The 22,409-nt window shown below is 47.4% G+C and overlaps 1 protein-coding gene across 4 annotated transcripts in view; it reads right to left on the bottom strand.

Moving 5' to 3' along the window:
• PWWP2A (PWWP domain containing 2A) overlaps positions 1 to 13,154 on the bottom strand; it is a gene marked incomplete at both ends in the record, with an annotated part of 29,732 nt that extends 16,578 nt beyond the window's left edge. For 2 of the 4 annotated variants that reach the window (XM_082291732.1, XM_082291733.1), the window contains 2 exons: positions 1,204 to 2,171; positions 12,487 to 13,145. In XM_082291732.1, the coding sequence (XP_082147858.1) occupies positions 1,204 to 2,171; positions 12,487 to 13,145 (1,627 nt within the window). Of the gene's footprint in view, positions 1 to 478; positions 2,234 to 3,107; positions 3,118 to 12,486 lie in introns of those variants that run through there. The other 2 variants (XM_082291730.1, XM_082291731.1) reach the window with 2 other exon arrangements.
• Positions 13,155 to 22,409: the final 9,255 nt, after the last annotated feature.

The following is a 22,409-nucleotide window of genomic DNA, read 5'->3' as shown; positions in this document are numbered from 1 at the left end:
AAAGACCATTTAGACAAGGCTTACATTTCTACACTTCCCTGATGGGCCACCTAATAAAACAAAAAAGTCACAGCTACTACTTTCATCCCTCGTGTCAACCCTTGGCCACACAGAACTAGTTATATACTGGGCAGAAACTACTAAAAAATTCCCTGCAAATCAGCTGCCTTCCAGCTGAGGCTATGGCTCCTATGCATCGGGTGGTTGAGGAGGTTTGGTTTGTTTTTTTTTATCTTTCTCTTTTAAAAAAACTCTCACTTGAAAAATACCGAAGTCCTCACTTTTAGGCTAATTTTGATTGCATGTTCAACTGGATTTAACCGTCAAGAACCGCTACGCACGGCACGAGTCTCGTATAAAAAGAGCAGTCAACCGAGTGCAACTTCTGACTTTGCCACGTCCTTCCTGGGAGTTCTCTCTAACCTGGCTATGGATTTGGTGGAGCCTCCAGGTTTCTTGCCTACCTTACTCTCCACGTTCACGTCTCAAACTGCGTCAGCAGGGCCCGCACCTCGGGCGTGAGCTGCTTGGCAGCCTTGGCTGCCTCAGTGACGGCCTTGCGGTACAGACCCTTTCTCTTCTTATTAAAGCGCAACTGGAAGCTTTCTAAAAAGGGGGAGAGCTGTGCAAGAGCAAGGAAAGACGTGGTGGTGGAGCCAAACCATGAGATACGAGCCTCCTGGCGCACCAGCAGCCCGGTATCCTTGCGGCTCACAGTTATGGTAAGGATACGGGCCGGCCACCAAGGGAAGCCATAAATCTTGGCCCAAACAATGTCCCCTACACATACGGTCCTGCCATCTGGTGTGACACATTTAGAGACGTTTTTGGAAAAGACTTCTGTTTTCAAGGAATTACTGAGCTTTTTCTCTTCCTTCGAAGAGGAGGAGGAGGAGGAGGAGGAGGAGGAAGGTGCATGCATGCTGCCTGGAGGAAAATCAAAGCTTTCAGTAGAGCTACACTCAGAGTTGGTGGATTTCAAATCATCTGTGCTATCACTACTACAAACTGATGCACTGGAAGAGTCAGATTTCTTTTGATTAAGGGTCATGTAAACCGTTATATTGCTTTTGCTGCCTCTCTTGCCCAGTGTCTGCTGTTCATCCTGATCAACAGTTACATGCACTTCACTCGTGTCCTGAACCTCACTGCTGGCCTCTTCGGGGCCTTCTGAGGGGCTCTGGGTTTCTGAAGGGGCCTCACCTGCTGAGCGGGTGGAGGAGCAGCGAGACTGGGGCTTAGTTGCCATCTTGCCACTCCGTATTTTCTCAAGTCCTGTCTTGAGGGAAGAGTCATTTTCTTCGTTGCGGTACCGCTGGGGCTTTAGACGCAATCGGGGCGGGAGGGACCCTGAGCTGGTGTTCTGAAGACGCCGCGTGAAGTGGACCTTTGAATGTGCATTTTTGGAAGAGGAGGTTGCACTCTGCTTCTTTTGTGCCTTTTCTTTGGCCATTTTCAAGACTTCCCGAGCTTTTGCATGATCCATGTTTTTGCTCTGGAGAACTTTTTTTGTGTTTAACTGCGCTTTTGAAGTATTTGCTTGTGCGGAAACTTTAACTACTCTGCTTCTGCTGTGGGCAATATTTGAAACCTTGACCACAGCGTTCCTTTTCTGGCTTTCGTTTTGGCTTTTTCCATCCACCTTATGGTCAGTCTTAAGTTTTTTATTCACAGTAGTCACGCTCTCGTTTCTTCGCTTTTTACTATCCTCATATTTGGAAGAGTCACTTGCATTGCCACCTTTTTTGATCTCCTTTTTCTCTGCCACCACGCTGTTTTTGCACTTGTCACACAGGACCTGCCGGGGCCGTAGTTTGATGGCGTTCATGATCGAAGTGGGTTCCTCCCTGTACATTTTCCGCTTGGGCCGCTTGATTTTCCGGGGTGGAGGCTGAGGTATTGACTGGTTATAGGTGTCCCTGATAAACAAAGGAGGAGGGTATGGCGCTCCCTCGTGAAAGAGAGGAGGTGGTTTAGAAGTCCAAAGGCTTTTAGCTATGCTGGGCTCTGATGGCTGCGTGAGGGAGGAGTCATCAGGGACTGCAGCATTGGCCTCACACTTCACCTGCGCCTCCTCTTGGAATGGTTTGCTTTGGAGCTGCATGGCTTCAGGTTTGTCCTTGTACTCCCTTTTAGGAAATATGGTCACAGGGATTCCATGGGGGCCAAACCTTAAAGAGAGAGGGGGAAAAAAAAAAAAAAAAAAAAAATCAATGTTTTGAGGGAATTTTTGCTGCGTTTATCACAAAGCATTTGAAAACCTGTCTGCATTAGGTAGGCAACATTTGAAAACCATGAATCCCAGGGAAATGAAAGCTTCATATCCAGCCTTATGGGAAGCTTTGAAAATGCAAGACACCAAAATGAAGACGATAGAGACTAAAAAATGCACAGCTTCAGTTTCTCTCGTATCAACAGGATGCCCTGAAAATGTAACAAAAATATCCCCCGGGCAGCAGCAAAAGAATTAACTTTATGCTTCTAGAAAATGCTTATAAATATACAAACTCACCCCAACAACTCCCAGTCTACCCAAGCTCATTTTCCATACTAAGTCAACTTTATGCAAGGCATCTTCAGAACTTTTTTTCCATTTTTAGCACAGCAAAAAAGGATGAATGTTCCAGATTTAACAGAGACAAATCTGGGCTGCCTAAATCCTTGCAGTGAACAGGGAGTGCCACCACTCTCCAGCCATGAAAGCTCAGCATCTGATGCATTACAGCCCAAAACTCCCCAGCCCAGTCTGAATTTCTCCCAGCAAACCCCCCCTTATTTCAACTCAGTACAAACCATTCCTCACTGTTCCACGAGCAAACAAGATTTTAAACCCTTCACTCCTTTTCTCCAGACTGGAATTGCTCTAGATGAGGACAAGGGAGTAACTCCCCAAAATCTGTCCACAGGTTTGTGTTGCACTGTGGCTGCTCAACAGCAACAACCCCCCAGCTGACTGAACTGAAGTTTATTTACTGGTTTTTTGTACAACTGCCTACATGTTGCCTTTGTTTCCTCAAAATTGGATTTGGAAAAAAGACATCATATGTTAGACAGTTCTTTAGTGTCACCAAAAAAAGCCATCACTTGTTTGTCCTTTTGCTTATCACAAGCCTCTTTCTACATCTAAAGTTGTAATTGAAGCAATCAACCCACCCATGATTAAATTATCCACCCAGTTTGCACTTCAGCAGCTCATACAGACATTTTTCCAGCCTATAGTCTGGTATTAAACCACAAGGGACTCGCTCATAACTAAGTTCTAAATTCCCACAAGTCCATCAAGGGTAAAGAAGTTGCTTTTCCACAAATACTTTTCCTTCCACAAAGGACTGTGAGCAAGTCACTCAATTCCAAGTAGGGCTTTAAAAGGAACTATCAGCTGACAGTAATTAAATTAGCAATATTTTCAGTGTTACTTGCATCAAGACCTTCAGCTTCTAGAAGAAAACAAGATCCAGATCCTATCATTCACCACCTGATTAAGATTAGAGGATTTGGGAAAAAGGTAATTTGTGGTAAGAGCTGAAAACAAGACAGGGCAAGATCTCTGCTGTGCAAATTCCAATCCCAAAGAGCACAACAGCAGAACTAGACAGGAGTGGGATATCAAATGGGCAACACCCCCCCCCACCACAAACATCCCTCACAGCTGCTCCCAGCACCCCAGGAATTGCATTTCCAGTCCCTCACAGGCCATTCCCAGAGCCCAGAGCCAAGCCCTTCTCCCAGAGGGCATTTATGTGATGCTGTGTCAGGAAATGAAGCACAATTAGCTGTCACTAGGAAGAGGTGGATGAAGAGGACTGCAAGAGCTTCCAGAAGAATCCCATTCAAGCATTTCATCTCTCTTTTCCCAGGTTTTCGTTCTATTGCCTCACCAGCAAAGAGCACACGATTTGCACTCCAAAGGCACAAAGAAGCTGATGGAAAGCTCAGCACGTGCCTGATACCAGGAAATCAAAGATTCATTCTGCACCTTCCACTCTCCTTTCCTTCAAACACAAAACACAGGCCAGAACTGAAGAACAGGAACCCACAAAGGGGAATTTCTATCCAAGATGCAAACCTGCTTCAATAAGACACAAAACCAATCCAGAGTGAATCCCTGAAGCCAGAGAATCCCTCACAAAAGGTATTGCTCTAAAAATGAACCAGAATCTCCCACCCCTGTCCACCTACAAATTAATGAACTGGGGAAGCAGAGAGCAGTCATGGCTATTGTGCCAGTTCTGTACAGCACTATTGCTGTAAATGATGTGTTAATACAAAACATACAATCAGTCAAGACAATCCACCTGCAGGACAAAATATATTTGGGAAGCCAAGAGACTGAACATTATTTCCAACAGCTCAGTGTATTACGCCTTCTCTTGGCCTCACCCAACAGCAGACTGTGTCTACAACCAGTTTTTGATTATCTCTGTTTCCTCCCTGGCTAATCACGTTCTCCAGCAACTTGGAAGAATGACATGAAAATGAAGAAGAGAAAACAATGGCAGAAAAACTTGCAAGTGAAACAGTAAAGGATACAGGAGAGAAAAAGAACAAAGAACAAGGTAAGAAAAGAGGGATTTGTTTTTCCTAAGAGAAGCAGCAGAATTAAGACATGATCTTAAACCTCTTCAGGACAAGGCATGACACAGCATGCAATTAGTTCTGCAGCAAGCACAAGTATTTATTGCATGTAGCAGAATTTCAAGCCCTATTTTCACACACCTGGTTGGTGGACCTTGAAGATCAATACTTCTCATACAACCACAGTAATTTTTGTCACACCAGCTGCAAGGCTGAACTAGTTACTTGCGTTAGCAGTTAGACAGAAAAGCTGCAAAAGCATTTGGTTCACCTGCCACAGAGATGAAGGACTAAAACGCATCTACATAAAACAAAATTTAAAAAATCCAAGGCACACAGCTCAGTTGTATCATGACATTTACTGATTCTCCCATCAGTCACTGGCTGGCACCAGATCAGCTCTGAAGAGGAGAAACCATTTCAGTTACCCCACAGTGAGACTCCCAACACATTCCTTTTGTCACATGTTGCAGGTTTAAGTTCTACAAGGAATTGCCTTGTCTTTATTCCAACAACGATATATTTTTTTTAATATCTTGGTCCCAAGTATCACCTGACCCCACAAGATTTCAAGAATAGGCTGTTCTGGATCAAACTAAAGATATACTGCAATTACTGTTTGCTTAAAATAAAAATTCCCTGGTGCCCAAGTTCCAGCTGCTGCCTGCCCAGCCCACTCCTGACTCGTGTAACGCTTCTGCCTCAGACCATCACACTCCAAGGAATGGGAGGATTCATTGACAGGGGATGGGGATCTAAAACTGAAGCGCTAGAAAACTCAGAAATAGGTACTTCACTGTCAATCCAAGCTCTGGGAAGCAGTGCACTGCTGCTTCCTACCTATGGAAGTATGGAGCCAGTTTTCCATGGTGCCAGTTCCTCTCCTGCAAAGGTGTCCCAGCTCTCACCTGCCTTGAAAATGCACCTCTGAGAGAGGATGGGTGACATCTGCTGTATCAAACTCATCTCTCAGAGGTTTTTCAAGTAACCAGGGCACTCAGCAGGATTGATCACACTTCTGCTGTAGATACCACTGCAATGCACATTTTCATTGGAGACATGAACAGCAACAGGGTATCAGGACCTAGACTGAACTAAGAGCCTGGTCAATTCTGGCAGTGCAACGATATTCACACTGAGAGGAGCTTTCAATTGACCAGGGTATGCAGAGACAGAAACAGGGTAAAAACAGGGAGGCTTCACTTCCAGTTTGCCAGCTGCAGGTTAATGAATAGGCAGCCGTGGCATCCAAAAACCAGTCTGGGTACCAAACCCAGAACTCGGTCATTTTAAAGCCAGAGTTTTGTATTACAGACATAAAAACTTAAGTACTTTAAGGAAAGTAAAGCCACTTTTTTCTCTAAATCCTGGAGCAGAATTACTCCAATGAATGCATATTACTGTTCCATTTGTATGCAAAACAGAACAGTCAAGGAGTATTTCTTAAGAAACAACCATGAGAGATAAGGAACAAATCCCATTTTAACTCATGACTGTATGTACATAAACAAAGTACATAAACAACACACCCTGGGGCAAAGGGTTTTACATTAGCACCTAAACTTTTAAGTTCTCATCTTTAGCCTCCAATGTCTGACTTCTCTATTAAAAGGAAGAGAAATGAAAAGCCCCTTGTTCTGCCAAAGGAGAGAAGCCACTGAGAAGGTTCAGAACTGTTTCCCATTTGTCTGTGGACACACTGAACAAATGTCAGCAAATCACAGTGACTTCAAAGTGTTAAATCAAGTCTGTTGTAAATGACTGATCAAAACTCGTCTTCACCACCAAGGCAGTGCAGAAATCTCCTGTTACCTTTTCTGCATCGCTCTTGTACCGAAGATCATCCTTGGGGCTCTGCAAAAGCCAGGACCAGCAACAACTGAAGCCATTTTTACTGCATGGATGGAAGTTCCAGGAGTATAATAATACACTGAAAGAGCTATGGATATGCATCTCATGCGTCTAAACTGAGGGTTTAAATTATAACATTCCATGTAATACACACTTAGATCATAGCTATTTGAACACAAAGTTTTGCAGAACTCCTCAAAATAACCTGGATTGAAAACACACATTATGCAACAACCTATTTTTAATGAAGGATTTACTTGGTGTGATAAAACACAAGATGGAATATATTGCTTTAAATGCGGGCACCTTCCTGAAAAAAGCACTCCCAGAAGCCAGACAATCAACTCCAGGGTTTATTCACCTCCTGAGCAATGTAACACCAGGCTAAACAGACTAGAAAATGCACATTTCACTGAGAGCTCTGAACACATGGCAAAGGACTGCAGCAAGAGTGACTCTCTGGAACAGCACAACATAAAGAAAAGACAAGATGCTTTGAGTTGAGGCTTTCCATTAACTACCACAACTTTACTGGCATATCCATAAAGCTGAAGGTCTGTTTAAAATGAAATATCTCTTAATTTTTACATCTGTTGCCATTATTAGCTGTCAGTTGCATTCTGAAGTAGACACTTCACTGATACATTTGCTGTGATCTATTTTGAAGTATTACACTTGCAAAACTTTATTATTAAGATAAAATACCTTGAATATACTCCTAAAGATCATCCATATGCCAGACCCAGGACACGTGGAAGAGAATGATACCATTAAATAATGGATGAATTTAAGATGGCAAAGATTCATCAGTCCCATAACAGAAAATAAAATGAAAGCAGACTGAAAATTTCACCCCTGCCCTGCCTCAACACCTTGGACCAGGTCAAGCAACCCTTAGAAAGCCAGGACAAGCCATGCTGCTGGAATACAGAGAATTCCACAAGGACAGACAGATCAACCATCATCTGCCACATCCCAGACCAACAAAGAACAGCTGAAGACCACAGATCTCTACAGGAGAGGAGAGTCTGAGGCCCAATCCAGACCCCAATTCTAACCTTACCCTCTAAGTGAGGCTACATTTGACACCTTCAATAAAACCTCTGTCAGTCACAAGCAAAAGACACCTGAATTACTCTCTTAACCACACTCCCATCACACCAGAGCTTCCCATGTTCTGGGGGTAATAAAACAGATGTCCAGGAAGTGTTGGGGCTGTTCCTCAAATGCCAGAATTTCACCAAGCTCCTCTGGGCTCCTGAGAAACTCCCAAAGAGGGCAGGTGACGAGGTGTGGCACACCTTGGGAACTGAGAGTAAGTTATAAAATAAACCAAAACACAACCCTGAGTCACAGACACTTCTTTACTGCTGAGAATGTGCATCACAGAACATCAGGCCTCCTACAAAAAGCAGTCCCTCCCCAGACAAGGATGAGCACATGCTGTCCCTGGTTACTAAATGAAAGCAGGGAGAAATGTGCAATGTTTTATCAAGTGAGGCCTCTGCTGATTCCTTTCACATCATTCTTTTGCAGCAGAAGCTGAATTAACAAACTGGGGAAAGCACAGGATTCAAGAGTCAGTGCTGTACCTGAAAACTGCTTCTGGGATTGTAAGGATTGCAAACCGCCTATAAAAGTCTATTTTCATCATACAGCTCATGCACACCTTGGTGCAGGAAGTCCTTCCTTATCTTCCATAAACAAAGCCCAATAAAGACATAATTTCAAACATATGTCAACTAGGAACACACTGCATATCTTTTGGATATCTAACTAAGGCTTTTAGGTCACAAAACAACTTTTTGCTCTCTCTTGCTCCCTCAAGAACTATTATGAACACACACAAGTCAGAAGGGAACTAGTTTAGAGAAGAAGACAAGACACATGTCCTTCCCATCTGCAGGTTTAGAAGGAAAATTTTAGTTAAATGAAAAAGCAATAAAAAGGCCAAGTCCTGACTGTTGGCAAAACAAGAGAACATAAATTTAATCCCCCTCCTTCCCTAAGCTTTGGGAAAGGGAAAAAAAAAAAAAAAAAGAAGTAATTATCCTTTCTCCAGAAGAACAAACTAAAACCATAACTTCTTAATCCCGTATTTTAAGATTTACAAATGCTATACTTCTCAGGTGTTTCCTTCCCACCTACTTCCTCCAGGTGCAGAGCAGGATTTACTCTGAGCCAGCAGGTGCAATGGACATCTCCTGCCCCTCAGCAAACAGGGAGTGAGCAATGCTGGGTACAGGAGCTCACAGGGATTTCAAACCCCACAGAACCAGGATGGGCTGGGCTGGAAGGGATCTTACATCCCACCCAGTGCCACCCCTGCCACGGGCAGGGACACCTCCCACTGTCCCAGGCTGCTCCAAGCCCCAATGTCCAGCCTGGCCTTGGGCACTGCCAGGGATCCAGGGGCAGCCCCAGCTGCTCTGGGCACCCTGTGCCAGGGCCTCTCCACCCTCACAGGGAACAATTCCTTCCCAATATCCCATTTATCCCTGCTCTCTGGCAGTGGGAAACCATTCCCCTTGTCCTGGCACTCCAGGTCCTGATGAAGTTCCCTCTCCAGCCTCCCTGCACCTTCAGATCCTGGCAGGGGCTGTGAGGTCTCCACACAACCTTCTCCTCTCCAGGATGAACATTCCCAGCTCTCCCAGCCCATCTCCATAGGGAGGGTGCTCCAGTACCCTCAGCAACTTGGTGTCTCCTCTGACCTGGCTCCAGCAGCTCCAGCTCCTTCCTGTGCTGGGCCCCAGGACTGGAGCAGCTCTGCAGGTGGGCTCTCACCTGAGGGGCAGGATCCCCCCCTTTCCTGCTGCCCACACCGTGGGATCAGCCCTGGATATGTTGAGTTCTTGCCCAAGCATTTCTCCCTGCTGTGAGGGCTGCTGCATTCCCTGTCTCTCCCATCAGGCACATCCACCCCAGGAGCCCCCAGCAGAATCTCACCCCTGCATCAGTAAAGCACTTAACAGGTACTGGCAGCAGCATCAACCAAGTTTAACAGTAGGAACACATTCTTAATGTGTGCACTGAGCCCTCAGACTAACCAAGGTGGGGACATGCTCCTCTCCAAATGAGGATTTACTGTGTAACAAATGGATCTGGCACTCGGGACAGGTGGGTTCCTGTTTTCTGCTGATTTTCCAAACTTCCTGAGCAGCAGGTACAGGAGACTGCCATTGGTACAGGCAGGGAAATGCTTCCTTACCTCAAATAAATGTAGGAATAAAGTCCACTGAACACTCAGGGGCTTGTGGTATAAACTTCTAAATGGACATCCCGTTTACAGGCGTGGGAGAGGGAATCAGGCCCTTCATACAAATATCACTGACTTCATATCAAAGTCACCGAGAATAAAATGCAAAGTCAGGGCATCACCTCAACAATAGAAAAAGAGATTAAAAAATAGCCAAAAAACTCTTTAAAATCATAAATGTATGGGGATATTTTTGCTTTTCTTTCACTGTGAAGTTCAAGTAATTCAGAACATGACTTGAGAAGATTAAAAACAGTCCAGTGAACAGGTTTTTAAAACAGTCACTTGCTCTCGTTAGTGCTGTATGGAAGTAGCACCTCCAGTGCTCTGGAGGGTGCAGAGGAGAAAGAGAAAATAAGATCCAAAAAAGAATAGGAATTATTTCCTTCTGAGCGTACAGTGAACACAGCATTAGCATGTGCTGAACACAGCCACTTTTGGAAGCTACTCAATGAGTAAATTCTAACACAAATTGTCACTTTTACTTAGTAAGAACTGTCAGTCTTAAAATATTGATCCCTCTGGCATTAGGAAAGTTTGTGAGATTATTCCCATGCATTTGAATGAGACAGATTTCAGCAACCACTCATCTCCCATGCTGGAGATCCCAGTGTTGTCATGTAAATGCATGGAATTTAAGTGATTTTCATTTAACCCTGCCCTTCTTTTTTCTTTTTGGTCCAGTGGAAAAACTTTTTACAAGAATTCCGGGGCCTGCCACAGATACAGAAGGAAGTTCATGAAAAATATTCATGTTCTGCAAGTCCAGGTGCTGCTACCACCAACAAAAATAAACAGATACAAGGAAAAGCCAACACCTAAACAATACCACCTGTCAGCCACCACAGAAGTGGCAAAATTGAATTGCTGGACATACAAGTAACACTTATTTTTGATAATGCTTCCATTTCTTAGAGGTAGGAGGTTCTTGGACTATTTCTAGAGCTTGTTTTCCACTGCATTTCCTGTTTGAGACATCTGGTAAGAGACTCTTGTTATCTACCAACATTTTGTTGTCACCAGCCAAATACTACAGACCTTATGTCTCAAAACATAAGGTTCTTGTCCAGGCCCTCTATAGAGCTTGGCCTTGCAAATTTAAATTTCTCCTTCTTGATTCCCATGTAAAAGCACCTCTGAAGGAATAAATGGCTCCACTGCAAAGAGAACCTGGGAGGGACAGCCCCAGCCTTCCTGTACGGCTTTTCCACAGTTGCCACTGCAAAGGTTTGTCCCAGGAGCCTGGACCCAGGGAGGCTGGGGATGCTTCCCCCAAGGCACAGGAGCAGCAGCCAGCCTGCAAACTGAATTTTGCTGCAAAGGGCTGCAGATCTGCTGCGTGCCAGAGGCTCCTCAGTGCACAAGAACCTGGGAAAACACGGGTGTGTTTAGGAGGACAGGATCCCTTTCCGGAGAAAGGAGAAGCTGGTATTTTCCTGCACTCCTGGAAGCTGAAACTTTGTTACCCTCCTGCCCAGGGCAACCATGGTATTCTGCTGACAACTTCAAACCTACAAAAGAATTGGTGTTACCCAGGATTACACTTCATTTGTGTCACCTCCTGCCCTGCTCTGACACACTGTTTCACCCTCCAAGTGATGCAATTTTACTTAGTATTTCACACCTCGTCAACTGACAGACTGAAAACTTCATTCCATGACATTATCCAAAACCTGGGGTTCAGACAAGGCCTTTTGTGTCAAACCCCAACCACACGTGAGACCCAAGCCAGAAGTGCTGGTCCCCACAATTCCCACAATTTTCCTTTTAGGAAGCACTGACAATATTAATATTCCAGGAAGTTGCTGAACAGCTACTAACAACATAAAAAGTGATAAAAGACTTATGTCCACACGCAGCTTAAATTTGGGGGCGGGGAGGGACAGGGAAAGTGCTGCATACTTTGCATAATGATTATTTTAAATAATAACTTTGCTTAAATTTCACTTTCCTCTCATAAACTTGCAGAGTCCTTACACGTCTAGGAAATGACCACTAAGATGAAGAAGTATTTTCACCTGCTGATAAAACCTAGATTGTTTGTAAGATACCACGATTTCTGGTCTCCAAAGAGCTTCTCACTATTGAAAGGCAGTGAAAAAAGGCAAACCCCAAACCCTGCTGTCTGATAAGTTATTCAGTGATACATAAAAATCCCCCCATCCACAAGGATATTTAAGAACCATGGAACTTCACCCCGTTCATCGCATACAAGGAGCAACCAGTACTAATTAACAACTGCAACAGCCTAGCTGGAAAACCATTATTCTGGAAAATATTACGTACTGAAAAAGAGGGTTACCTAGGCAATGTAAGCCCGAACGAACAGGGCAATCAGATCTCTGGGGCTGCTCTGTACAAAGACGGAACAAACGCCAAGCTCTGTGGTGGGGTGCTTCTCCCGGCACACAGGGATACTGCTGCAGGCCCTGGGAATCCCGGCCAAGCCCAAAGGCTGTGCCCATGTGCTCGCCCCTCTCCCGGCTCTCCCGTTTTCCCATTCCCCGGGCGGGAGGGGGCCCCGCGCACCCCCGGCTGAAAGGGTCGAGAAGGAGGAAGAGGAGAAGGATGCCCGGGAGCTGCTGCTCCGCTCCCCGGGGAGGACGCGGGTCCCCAGGGGGGACCGGGACCAAGGAGGGCTGGGATGGGTATGGGAACCGATGGGATGGGAGGGAAGGGAAGCTGTAGAGACCACGAGGGTCCCGGCGGGGCCGCCCCCATCCCGCCCCCGGCGGCTTCGGGAGCGCTCCCGGGCCCGGCGCTGGGTGGGGGCTCGGGCTCGGCTCCCCCCGAGCTCTCACCTTTTCGAGAGGTCCATGAGGACCCCGGAAAAAAGCTTCTCTCCCAGCCGGAACGAGACCACCAGGGCGTCCTCGATGATGTGGTCCAGGGTGACCCGCACCTCGGAGCCGGGCAGCAGCGCCGGCGCCTCCGCCTCCCCTCCGCCCGGGACCGCGGGCACCGCCGGCTCGGGCTCCACGGCGGCGGCGGCGGCAGCATCCGGCTCCTCCTCCTCCGGCCGGGGCGGCTCCTCCCCGGGCCCCGCGGAGCCCCCGGCAGCCGGCGGGCAGGGCTGCGGCGGCTCCCGGGCCGGCTCGGGCGGCGGGCAGGGCTGCGGCGGCTCCGAGCACCCCGGGCTGGGCGCTGCGCGGGTCTCGGCCCGCGGCGATTCCACCCCCGGGCTGCGCGGCGGCGGCGGCTCCTCCGTCCTTCCCGCGTCCGGCTCGCGAGTCCCGCCGGGGCTCCGGGCGCGCTGCACCGGTGGCGGCTCCTCGGCCTTGCCGCCGTCGGCCTCCTCGCCATCCGGCACCGCCGACTCCACGGCCTCGCTGACGGCGGGCAGAGGGTCCGCGCCGGCCTCGCTGCCCGGGATCGGCTCCATCTCGGGCTCGGCCTCACCGGCACCGCCGTCCCCCGGCACCGCCGCAGTCGCCGCCGCCTCCGCAGCCATGGCCGCCATTTTCTCCGCCGCCTCCCTCCAGCAGCGGGAGCGACGGCCACGGCCCGCGGGGAGGGAGGGCCGCCCCCCGCGCCCGCAGATGGCTCCCTATTGGCGGGCGCGCCGCAATGCTGCACTCCTATTAGGCAGCGCACCTGTCCATCAAAGCTGCGGGAACTTCTCGTTGGCCAGCGGGGACTTCATTCAGTGCAGAGCCGGGAAAAGGAAGAGGGGGCGTGGCTTAGCGCTTTATAGGCCTCCGCTGAGGGGAGGGGCGGGGTCTGTGCGGCTGCTTCGCCATCTGATTGGTGGGGGGAGGCGTCGCTCCCGAGGGGGGCCGGTGATTGGCGGTGCCAAGTGTCTGCTGCGGGGCGGGCAGCGCGCGGGGGAAGATGGCGAGGGCGGGAGGGCGGCCATGAGGGGCACGGGTCGCCTCTCAGAGGGATCGCGTCGCTCCTCAGCGTGGTCAGGTCGCCCCTCGTGGGGATGAAGTTGCCCCTCGTGGGATCGCCCTGGAGCGGCTCCCCCTGCGGGGCACAGCCCGGCGCTGCCTCCTGCGTTGTACAGTGCGGGCAGGGGAGCTGCTCGTCCCCGTGCTGGGGGGGCACTGAGGGGGTGACACTGGGGAGAGGAAAGATTACAGAATATTCTGAATTGGAAGGGACTCACACGGATCATCCAGTCCAACCTCTGTCCCTGCCCACACCCCCCAACAGCCCCACCCTGGGCATCCCTGGCAGCGCTGTCCAAACGCTCCTGGAGCTCTGGCAGCCTCGGGGCTGTGCCCATTCCCTGGGGAGCCTGGGCAGTGCCCAGCACCCTCTGGGGGAAGAACCTTTCCTGATCTCCAGCCTAAACCTCCCTGACCCAGCTCCAGCCATTCCCTGGGTCCTGTCCCTGGTCACCACAGATCGCTGTCTGACCCTCCTGTTGCCCTCACCGTATGTGGGGAAGGCAGAGGGACTGATGCCTTTTGTGAGGTAAATCGGCACTTTAAAGTGTTAAACAACGTGAATTAGGCACACCAAGTAAAGATGGAAAACGCAGCGTCGAAAGGGGAGAAGAGGAGTTAATATTTTCCTTCTGCTACACCGGGTTGTTCCAAGCCCCATCCAGGCGGGCCTTGGACACTCTCAGGGATGGAGCAGCCGCTCTGTGATTCTGCACCTCAAAAGCTTCACAGACACTTGCACCCAGAAGTTTGCAAAAGCCAAGTTCCAGCCACCTTTCAGGCAGGGAGGCCAGAAGGGTTGTGGCCCTTGCTACAAAGCAGAGAGGTTTTTTCTTGTGAGGGTATTTCCATAGTGCTCTGTTTGTGCTCAGGACACTCAGCCCTGGTTCCCTTCCCTGTGATTGCTGAGTAGAGAACTAGGCTGTAAACCCTGAGCCTGCAAGAAATTCCCGACTAACACAGAAAGAAACTAAAACTACTCAGCCCTGGAGCTGATAGGACGCTCAGATCCAACAGCTCAGCCCAGCAGGCTCTTCTTTATGTTAAGCTCGGACTTAGTGAAGGATGGGCATAAAATGGAAGATTTCCTCTTGCAAGTCTTCTGGAACGCACCTCTTCAGCAGGTGTTGCTTGTGGAAGACAGTGGCCATTTAAATGCCAATTGTTGAGTTTTACATCCCCTGCAGTTGCCAGCAGTTCCTGTGCTCCATAGGGAACAGAGTGGGTGTATGGCTTGCTCTCTGCTTCACTGCAGTAACAGCAGATTATGCGCTTGACCCTACTGAGGGATCAAAATAAAACATACACGGCTCCTTTGACTGTTGAAAGGTGCTGTGTGTGCTTTTAAAAAGAGGTAAATAAGGACATTTGTATCCCAGAATAATGCCCCACAGAAATATCATACCATTGGTAACCCTTACATTCAGCCACACTGACACAGGCATGTGGATGCAGGATGGAACTTGTAAATTTAACAAAATGCCCTCCCCATATAATTTTTTTCCATCCCAAATACCTTTGATCACCATTTAATTTCTATTTATTTCAAATCTAACCTGTAATCTCCTTAAGACAGGATTTGCCTTACAGTGGCTGGTCTGCATAGTGGTCAGCATAGTTGGAGTCTTTTTTCTATCCTGGAACCTTTAGAAACTGCCAAAATAAAACGAATTAAGTTTATGAAATAGATTGCACTAGCACACTCTCTGTAAATTAAAAGAAGTCTCTCTGTGTTCAGCAAGTGGCAGGAAGAACAGAAGTGGGGAGAAGAAACTATAAATTACAGAGAGGAACAGAGACAATCAGAGGGAATAGAACAATTAAAATGAAGGCAGGAAAAATGCCGAGCTCCATAAAGATGTGTTGCAGTAAATTGTGGGGATGGGCAGCTGAGGAAGCTTTGAGTTTGGGTGGAGAGAGTGGGGGAATGTGGGGAAGCAGCGGATCTGACTGGAGCTGTGTGCACGGCACCCACGGGGAAGGAATTGTTTGCGTGGGCAAGCTGGGACGTGAGAGGGATCTGGGACACAGGAACCTTTAAACTCAGCATTAGCGGTGTTGATTTGTTCTGTCATGAAACTCCACTCTGGAAGTGTGAACACTCCCGGCACATCGGAGTGCTTCAGGTAGTAACTGCTGGGGTAGGGGGTGTGGAGTTTTTAGGTGCTGGATGGTGGGAACATCACTCTCCGGGCATCAAGTTCACTGGAACTGCACTGCCATGAAAGAACCACCACCAGTGCAAAGCTTTAAGGAGCAACATTCATAAATGGAGACTAATCAGGGTTCCAGTGAAGCCAAATCCGTGATTGCAGCTTCCCTCAGCTTCCTCGGAGTGAGGCTGTGTTAGCAGGCTCCACAAGGAGCTGCCCTGGGAATTGCCCAGTGGCTGCACTTTGTGGTGCTGCTGGTGTCCAAGGGAGCTGGAGATGTCCAAGTTCCCTGTGCTGTCCCTGCTGCAGCTGATCTGTCTCAGTGTGGGCACACAGGGCTCTGAAGGGGTGTGTGAGTTTATAGGGACACGTTGTAGTGTCTTGGTGGGACAGCAGATCCCTCTGCTAATACCTGCACTGGGGTGGAGGAACTTGGGAGAGGAGGTTCCAACAGCCTCTCTGAGGCTTTGGGACTCCCCACATTCCAAGATGTGGTTTATATCCTCACTGCAGCCTTTGCAGGCTCTGTGCTGCACGAACACAGAGCTCTGCTGCCCTGCTCCATCCGAGCTGCAGTGACAGCAGCTTCCTGTGGCTGCCACAGTGACAGCGGCTTCCTGTGACCCCGGGCAAGGCCACCAAACCCTCTCCGAGGCAGGTTTAGTGTTCACAGCTTTACACAATGCTGATAAATCCACCAGTCAGCGTTTTCAAGGCATGGTCTGCCGGTGGGGAATGTTCAAGGCTTTCCAAGTTAAAAAGAAAAAGTGTAACCGGTGACAACCACTCTATGTGAGCAATGCAGAGGGATACAGGCAAATGAACTGAAAGTAAAACTGGGTCTTGGTTGTGTGCTGCAAACTCACAGCTCCTCTAACAGGTTAGGAAAGTAATGCTCTTACAACAATTGTTAATTATATTTAAGCTGGATTGAAATTTGTTAGTGAATTACGACAGAAAATTGGTTTGGGGTGAGAACATATCAGTCCTTCCTGTAATGTTGGTAACTGATTTCTGTGGCCATATGAACACGGAGCTCATTTTGTTGGGATTAGGAATGAGCATTAAAGGATTTGGGAAACCTCACTGCAGGCACACGTGCCCCAGAATTCTGCCCTGCAATCTGAAAAGTCAATTATCTGCTACATTTCTTGTGAACAAGAGATGAAGTCAATGAGTGGGGCTTTACCTAATGTCCATATGGAGAATTGATTGAAATGGATTTCCACAGTTGGGGTTGCTTTAAAAAATGGTAATTCTGAGCCCTTGGGGTGAAGGACTGGCACTGTCTCACTGCTGGCATCTCACACTTTGTAATTGTAAGGAAATGGAGTCTGAAGGTACTTCCTGTCTTGTGATCTGACTGGTTTGTGCCTTCTGCAGCCTGTGCAGCTGCAGGTGCTGTGGCATCCACAGTGTCTCCGTGGGCTTCTCCATTCAGATAAAATGGGCATCGCCACTGGAGCCAGGACAGACTGGGAGGCCAAACTCAGCTGTAGGTAAGGCAGCTTGGTAATTAATAGAGAATTTCTCACAGAAGTCTTCTGAGAAATTACAGAAGTCTCTTTAGCCATAAATATTAGAGCAACTTTTTTGTTCCTTGTGGTGTTTTTGAGGTTATTCTACATCTGCAGCCAAGCTCTGTTCACATAAAGAGTGTCCAGCTGGTGAGGTGTGGCTTTTCTTCACTCATGGTCCCTGGAGATGAATCCTATTTCAAATAGGAATAACAGGAAGGGTAAAACACCCTAGTTAGAGAAGTGGGAATCCTACACAGTCTGTTCTCATCGGGGTTTGGTGCTGACAGAGCTCAAGGAGACAGGACAATAAAGGAAATGGAATTGACTGGTAATCATTTGGATCCTTTGTGCTTCCCGAGCTGAAGGAGCAGCTGCCAACTGCCTGTGACATTGTGTCCTTCTCCTTGGCACTTATGTGGAGCCTCAGCTCTGCTGGCTGTGAAAAATGGACAATAACATTTCATTCACATGAGAGTGATGTGGTTTAATTATAGTGAAGGTTTAAAAACAACTTGAGGATGAAGTGTTGTGTAAGTGCTAAATGTTATCCTTGACAATGACACAAGGACAAGAAAACTGGGCTTTCAGAGGCATCTGGTTATTCCATAAATTAAAAATTAGTTTCTCTCCTTAAATGAAGAGTTACTGAGTCATTCAGCTTTCTTGCTAATTGTTTGACTTAACCAATTGGATGGATTTCAGTAAATTGACTGGTGGAGACAAATGTGTTTCCAGCTCAACACTGTCTGACATGCAACAGTTAGGTATGGACTGGCTGCAGAGCAGAGCCCAGCACTGCAGGTGGTCACCAAAAGAGAACAAATTTATGGTGGGATTTTCCAGGGAGACTTCAAAAGTGCCTCCAACAGGCTGTCCCTCCTGGAGCCAGCTTGCCTTCATGGTTTACCTGAGTAAAACCAAGTAACTCTTGTCTCACGTCCTTGTCTGCTCTTCCATGTCACTCACAACTTGTAGGTTTTGCACCTGGATCTTCCTGGGAGCTCACAGTCTGTGATGGAGACACTGCAGAGCCTGGGACTCCACACTCCCGTGGGTCCCTCTGCTCTCTGGTGATACTTTTGAAGCTGTTCCAAAGGCAGGTGACAATGCCATCAACTTTTAAGTCGTGCTTAAAAAGCAAAAGTACTGAAAGCTCAGCCTTGCCATGCAGTTTGGCTTTCAGTCAAACCCAACTGACCCAACCCAAAAAATAAGTCCCAGGTCTTCCTGAGGTCTGCAGCTCTCCTGGGAGGGGTGGGAGCAAAGCCACTCTGAGCTGGGAGCTTTCCATGCCATGTGATCACATCACTGTAAGGATATTCAGGGTAATGTTCATTTCTGGTGTAATCCCGCTGATGTTTTAATCCAGTCCCACCGAGGATGAGTCTGTCCCTCGTGCTGGCTGCAAACACTCACACACAAAAGCACCAAAAGCAGTTGCAGAGGTCATGGCCCATTTGTGTATGCAAATGTCCCTGAGCCTGACCTGCACATTGCATCTCTTTATCAGATACTCTATTCTCTGCCTAAAATTAGAATAAAAACTTGCAGTTGGCAATTTTCAATGTCAGACTTTCTTTTTCCTTGACTTTTTGGGGGTAACCTTTTGCTGGATGATTGGTTCTCATCCCTTCTTTGTCTCTCTATTTCATTTTTCTCTCCATCTTTCCACAGAGTTCCCTTTTATCCACCCTGTTACTTCCTCAGGCCTCATCTGACGTGCTCAGTTTACCAAGTCAAGAAGTGCTGTCATCACAGGCAAGTATTTTCAGCTCTTCTGATTTTGAAAGTAGACCTTGGACTGTGTGTGTCCCTGTCTGCTTTCTGTATCTTTGCATTCTGAATAAAAATATTGAAGGGACCCTAGTGATGAATAAAAAGGACAAGTTTGTTATTACTGTAAAATATCACAGGGATTGAGGGGGAATATATAAGGAAATAAACTCCCAGATTGCTCTCAGTCAATCTTTTACCTTGTGTTCCCTCACAGACCTTTGTTCTTGTCATTGTCTCATGTTCTGGTTTCTTGTAGAGTTTCAGTTGTGGAACCTCTTATGCCAAGTGTATTGCAAACAAGAAGTGTATCCCTGTATTTTATGGATATCTGGTAGGCATCTTCTCTTACCCTTTCCTAATCTAATTCCAAGTAGGATCAATTTATGGAGTCAGCAAGCTCAGTCTGAATTCTTGTCAGAGCTCAGCAGCAAATCCCAGCATGGTCCTTTGCAAGTCACTTCCTTTGGTAAAGTCAGGTCAGTTTTTAGTTTGTCTTCTGAAGTAATCTTGTAGCTTCTGGCTCTGATAAACAGCATTTGCAAGGGGCTTGTACATCAAGAGAACAAATCCTTCACACCAAGAGCTTGCTCTGTTACATTTCCAGGGTTGTCAACGGTTGGGAAATTGTGTTGCCCTCATTCAGAGACTCTCTTTAACTCAGGCCATAGAGAAAACATCCCATCATCTCCAGAACAAAACAGGCTGTGGCTCTGATACTGGAATCAATAAACCACTGGGATTTGTGATGGCAGGGTCAGTGATTGGCAGCTGCTCCACAAACCCAGGGCAGAGATGATTGACAGGAGAGATTTGATAAGGAGAGGTGGTGATCTGTGCAAAAAGACAGTAAGTGTTGCTTGTCCAAGAGTTTTGGGGAATGTAGAGTTGGGGTGATGCAGTCAGAATGGGAACTCTAAAAAATCCTTTTCCTTGGTCCCGTCACAGACAAGTCCACAAAGTGACAAAAGCCAGGAATGAGAACGTCTCTGTCAGGGGTCATTCAGCTGTGACTCCTGCACATCTGCCTGTTAGCAGCTCCAAAGGCAGAGGATGAATGTAATTAGAACCAATCTTGATGAGAAGCATTGTTTGTGCTTCTAACTGCATTCCCTGGGATCAGGGGCTGGATCTTGCCTTTGACCTTCTTTGTAGAGCTGACCCAGTGAAACTCTCCCCACTCACCCCTCAGCAAATAATAAAAAGAAAAATGCAAGCCTTTAATGATTGTGTCACCACCCTTGTGAGGAAATGTGTTGGTGTAGCTGCGCTGCATTTCTGTGTATTGCCCTAATCTAATCCCCCATGTGGGGCTTATCACAGAGCAGGGCCCAAGCTGCAGTGCCAGGATGTGCTGCTGGGGCTGGATAATACTGTATTTTTAACAGTTCTTTCCCCACTGCTGCTGAACCACTGTGCTGAGCAGCACAAACTCTGCTGGGAAAAGAGACCTCTGCCAGCCTAAATTTATATCTGTTCGCTGGAACAATTGGTTGGAAGTGAGTGGTTGTTTCTCTCGGTAATAGGCAAGGTTAGGCTTCCAAAACATTGAGAAATGCTCTTTAAAAATGCATTTTCCAGGCACACTTCATACCAGTTTAGAAAATACAGAAGTGAAACCACAACAGAGGTGCTTGATGCTGAAAAGGAAGCACCCAGTAATGACTGCTGTGCTGCAAGATTGTAGGGTTGCTCTGTTTAGGCTCAGCCTAACTTTTGGAATAAAAATGGATGGAAAACTGTAAGGGAAACAAATGAACGGTACCGTGTAATTGTAGTTGTTCTGAGGAAAAGGTTGAGAATTACAACAACTGTTTGCAAGCAATCTGCCCCTCACACAGGGCTCAGCCCCTGTGTTTTGGAGGTTTGCACTCTGGATAATTCATATCAAAGCCCCTCTGGCACATGGGATTGCTTTGATGGCAGTGGCAGTTGGGTGTTTACTGAGTGTTCCTTCTCCACCTCTTGTACCTCAGTCTAGCACATATCTGGGGTGCTCTGTTTGTTCTGCTGTAGCATCCACTGGAATGACAAAAATGTTCTGAAATCTGGAATTTCATGCTGCACCTGTCAAGGGACACATTTCTGTAGGAAATTCCCTTGGTGAATCACACAATGCAAGGTGAGGGACTGGATCCCAAAAGAATGACCAGGAATGAATCAAGTTATCCCTTAATGAGAATGGAGAAGTCTCTGTCAGGATTCTGCATAGAAGCAGCCAAACACCTCCTCTGTGTAGGAAGGAACAGAGGAGGAAGGAACAGAGGAGGAAGGAGAAAATCTCCTGTCCTCTCTGAGATGAAGAATGAAAGATGTAAAAATCTGTGCTGTTTAAAATTTGGTAAATGGAATATAATCAGTGCTCACAAAGCATCCTCTGTACTCCTCTGTGCTTGCAGGCACAGAACAGACTTGGCAACTGTCTCCTGCATGAAATAGGAAAGGTTTAAATGCTTGTGTAAGCTTTTCAAACAAAATAGCACTTTGCAGTTCAAGACACTGTTCTCTGGGACATTGTATCTGGGAAATGTGAAACTGTTTCTCTGGGTTTTCACCGTGGGTTCATATCCACGTGTGAGCGGCGTTTGGAAATCTTCATCTCTGTGGTAGAGGGAATTTTTTGTCATTGCAAAGGGTTTTGCTCTAGGGGATAAATTTAATATAAAAGGGATTCATGCTACTCATGATATTTTTCCCTCAGAATCAAATCAAATTGGCTGGTGGATGCAGCTTGGACCAGTGACAGACCAGATAAATCCTCCTCTGCCTGCAGACTGAAGGCAGGAATACTTTGTCACATCAGTAGTTACAATTTGACTTTAGTTTTGCTTTTTCTCCAGCAATCTCAATTTGATTCGAATTTCTGAAGTCACCCAGGGTGAGTCAGATGTGGTCAGGCCAAAGGAAGTTCTTGAATCATTCCCAAATGAGGGAAAACATGAGTCAGTTCCGAGGGTTAAGCACACGGAGACACAAAGCACCACAGATCTCTCCATGGTTCAGTGGGAGAGGAGGTGCCCCAGTGGGCCCAGGCTGGAGAGATTGGATTGCAGGGCTCTGCTGTCAGCAGGAGAGAGCTGTGGAGGTGCTGAGGCTGGGGCATGTTTTCCACAGGGAGGACACAATTCCTGGCATTCATTAGCATTCCTGCTGCAGCTGGATCAGCCTGGGTGCACAGATTGCAATTACTGCCAGTGCTTCCCCCAGAGTCCTGGGCAAATCTGTGCTCCTGGCAGGGCCCACAAGGAGCAGACACTGCTCAGCACCGAGGGAAAACCTCTCCTGCAGAGAGCCAGGAAACAGCAGAACTTCATCCACCACAGTGACACAGCAAAAGCACTGTTTAAATGTGGTTTTGGATGGTGATGCTTCCTTTCATCAGCGTAGG

Source organism: Coloeus monedula (assembly GCF_965178545.1).
Source record: "Coloeus monedula genome assembly, chromosome: 15".
Lineage (NCBI taxonomy): Eukaryota > Metazoa > Chordata > Aves > Passeriformes > Corvidae > Coloeus > Coloeus monedula.
The sequence above is the reverse complement of the archived record's forward strand: the minus strand, read 5'-3'. Positions and strand labels throughout refer to the sequence as shown.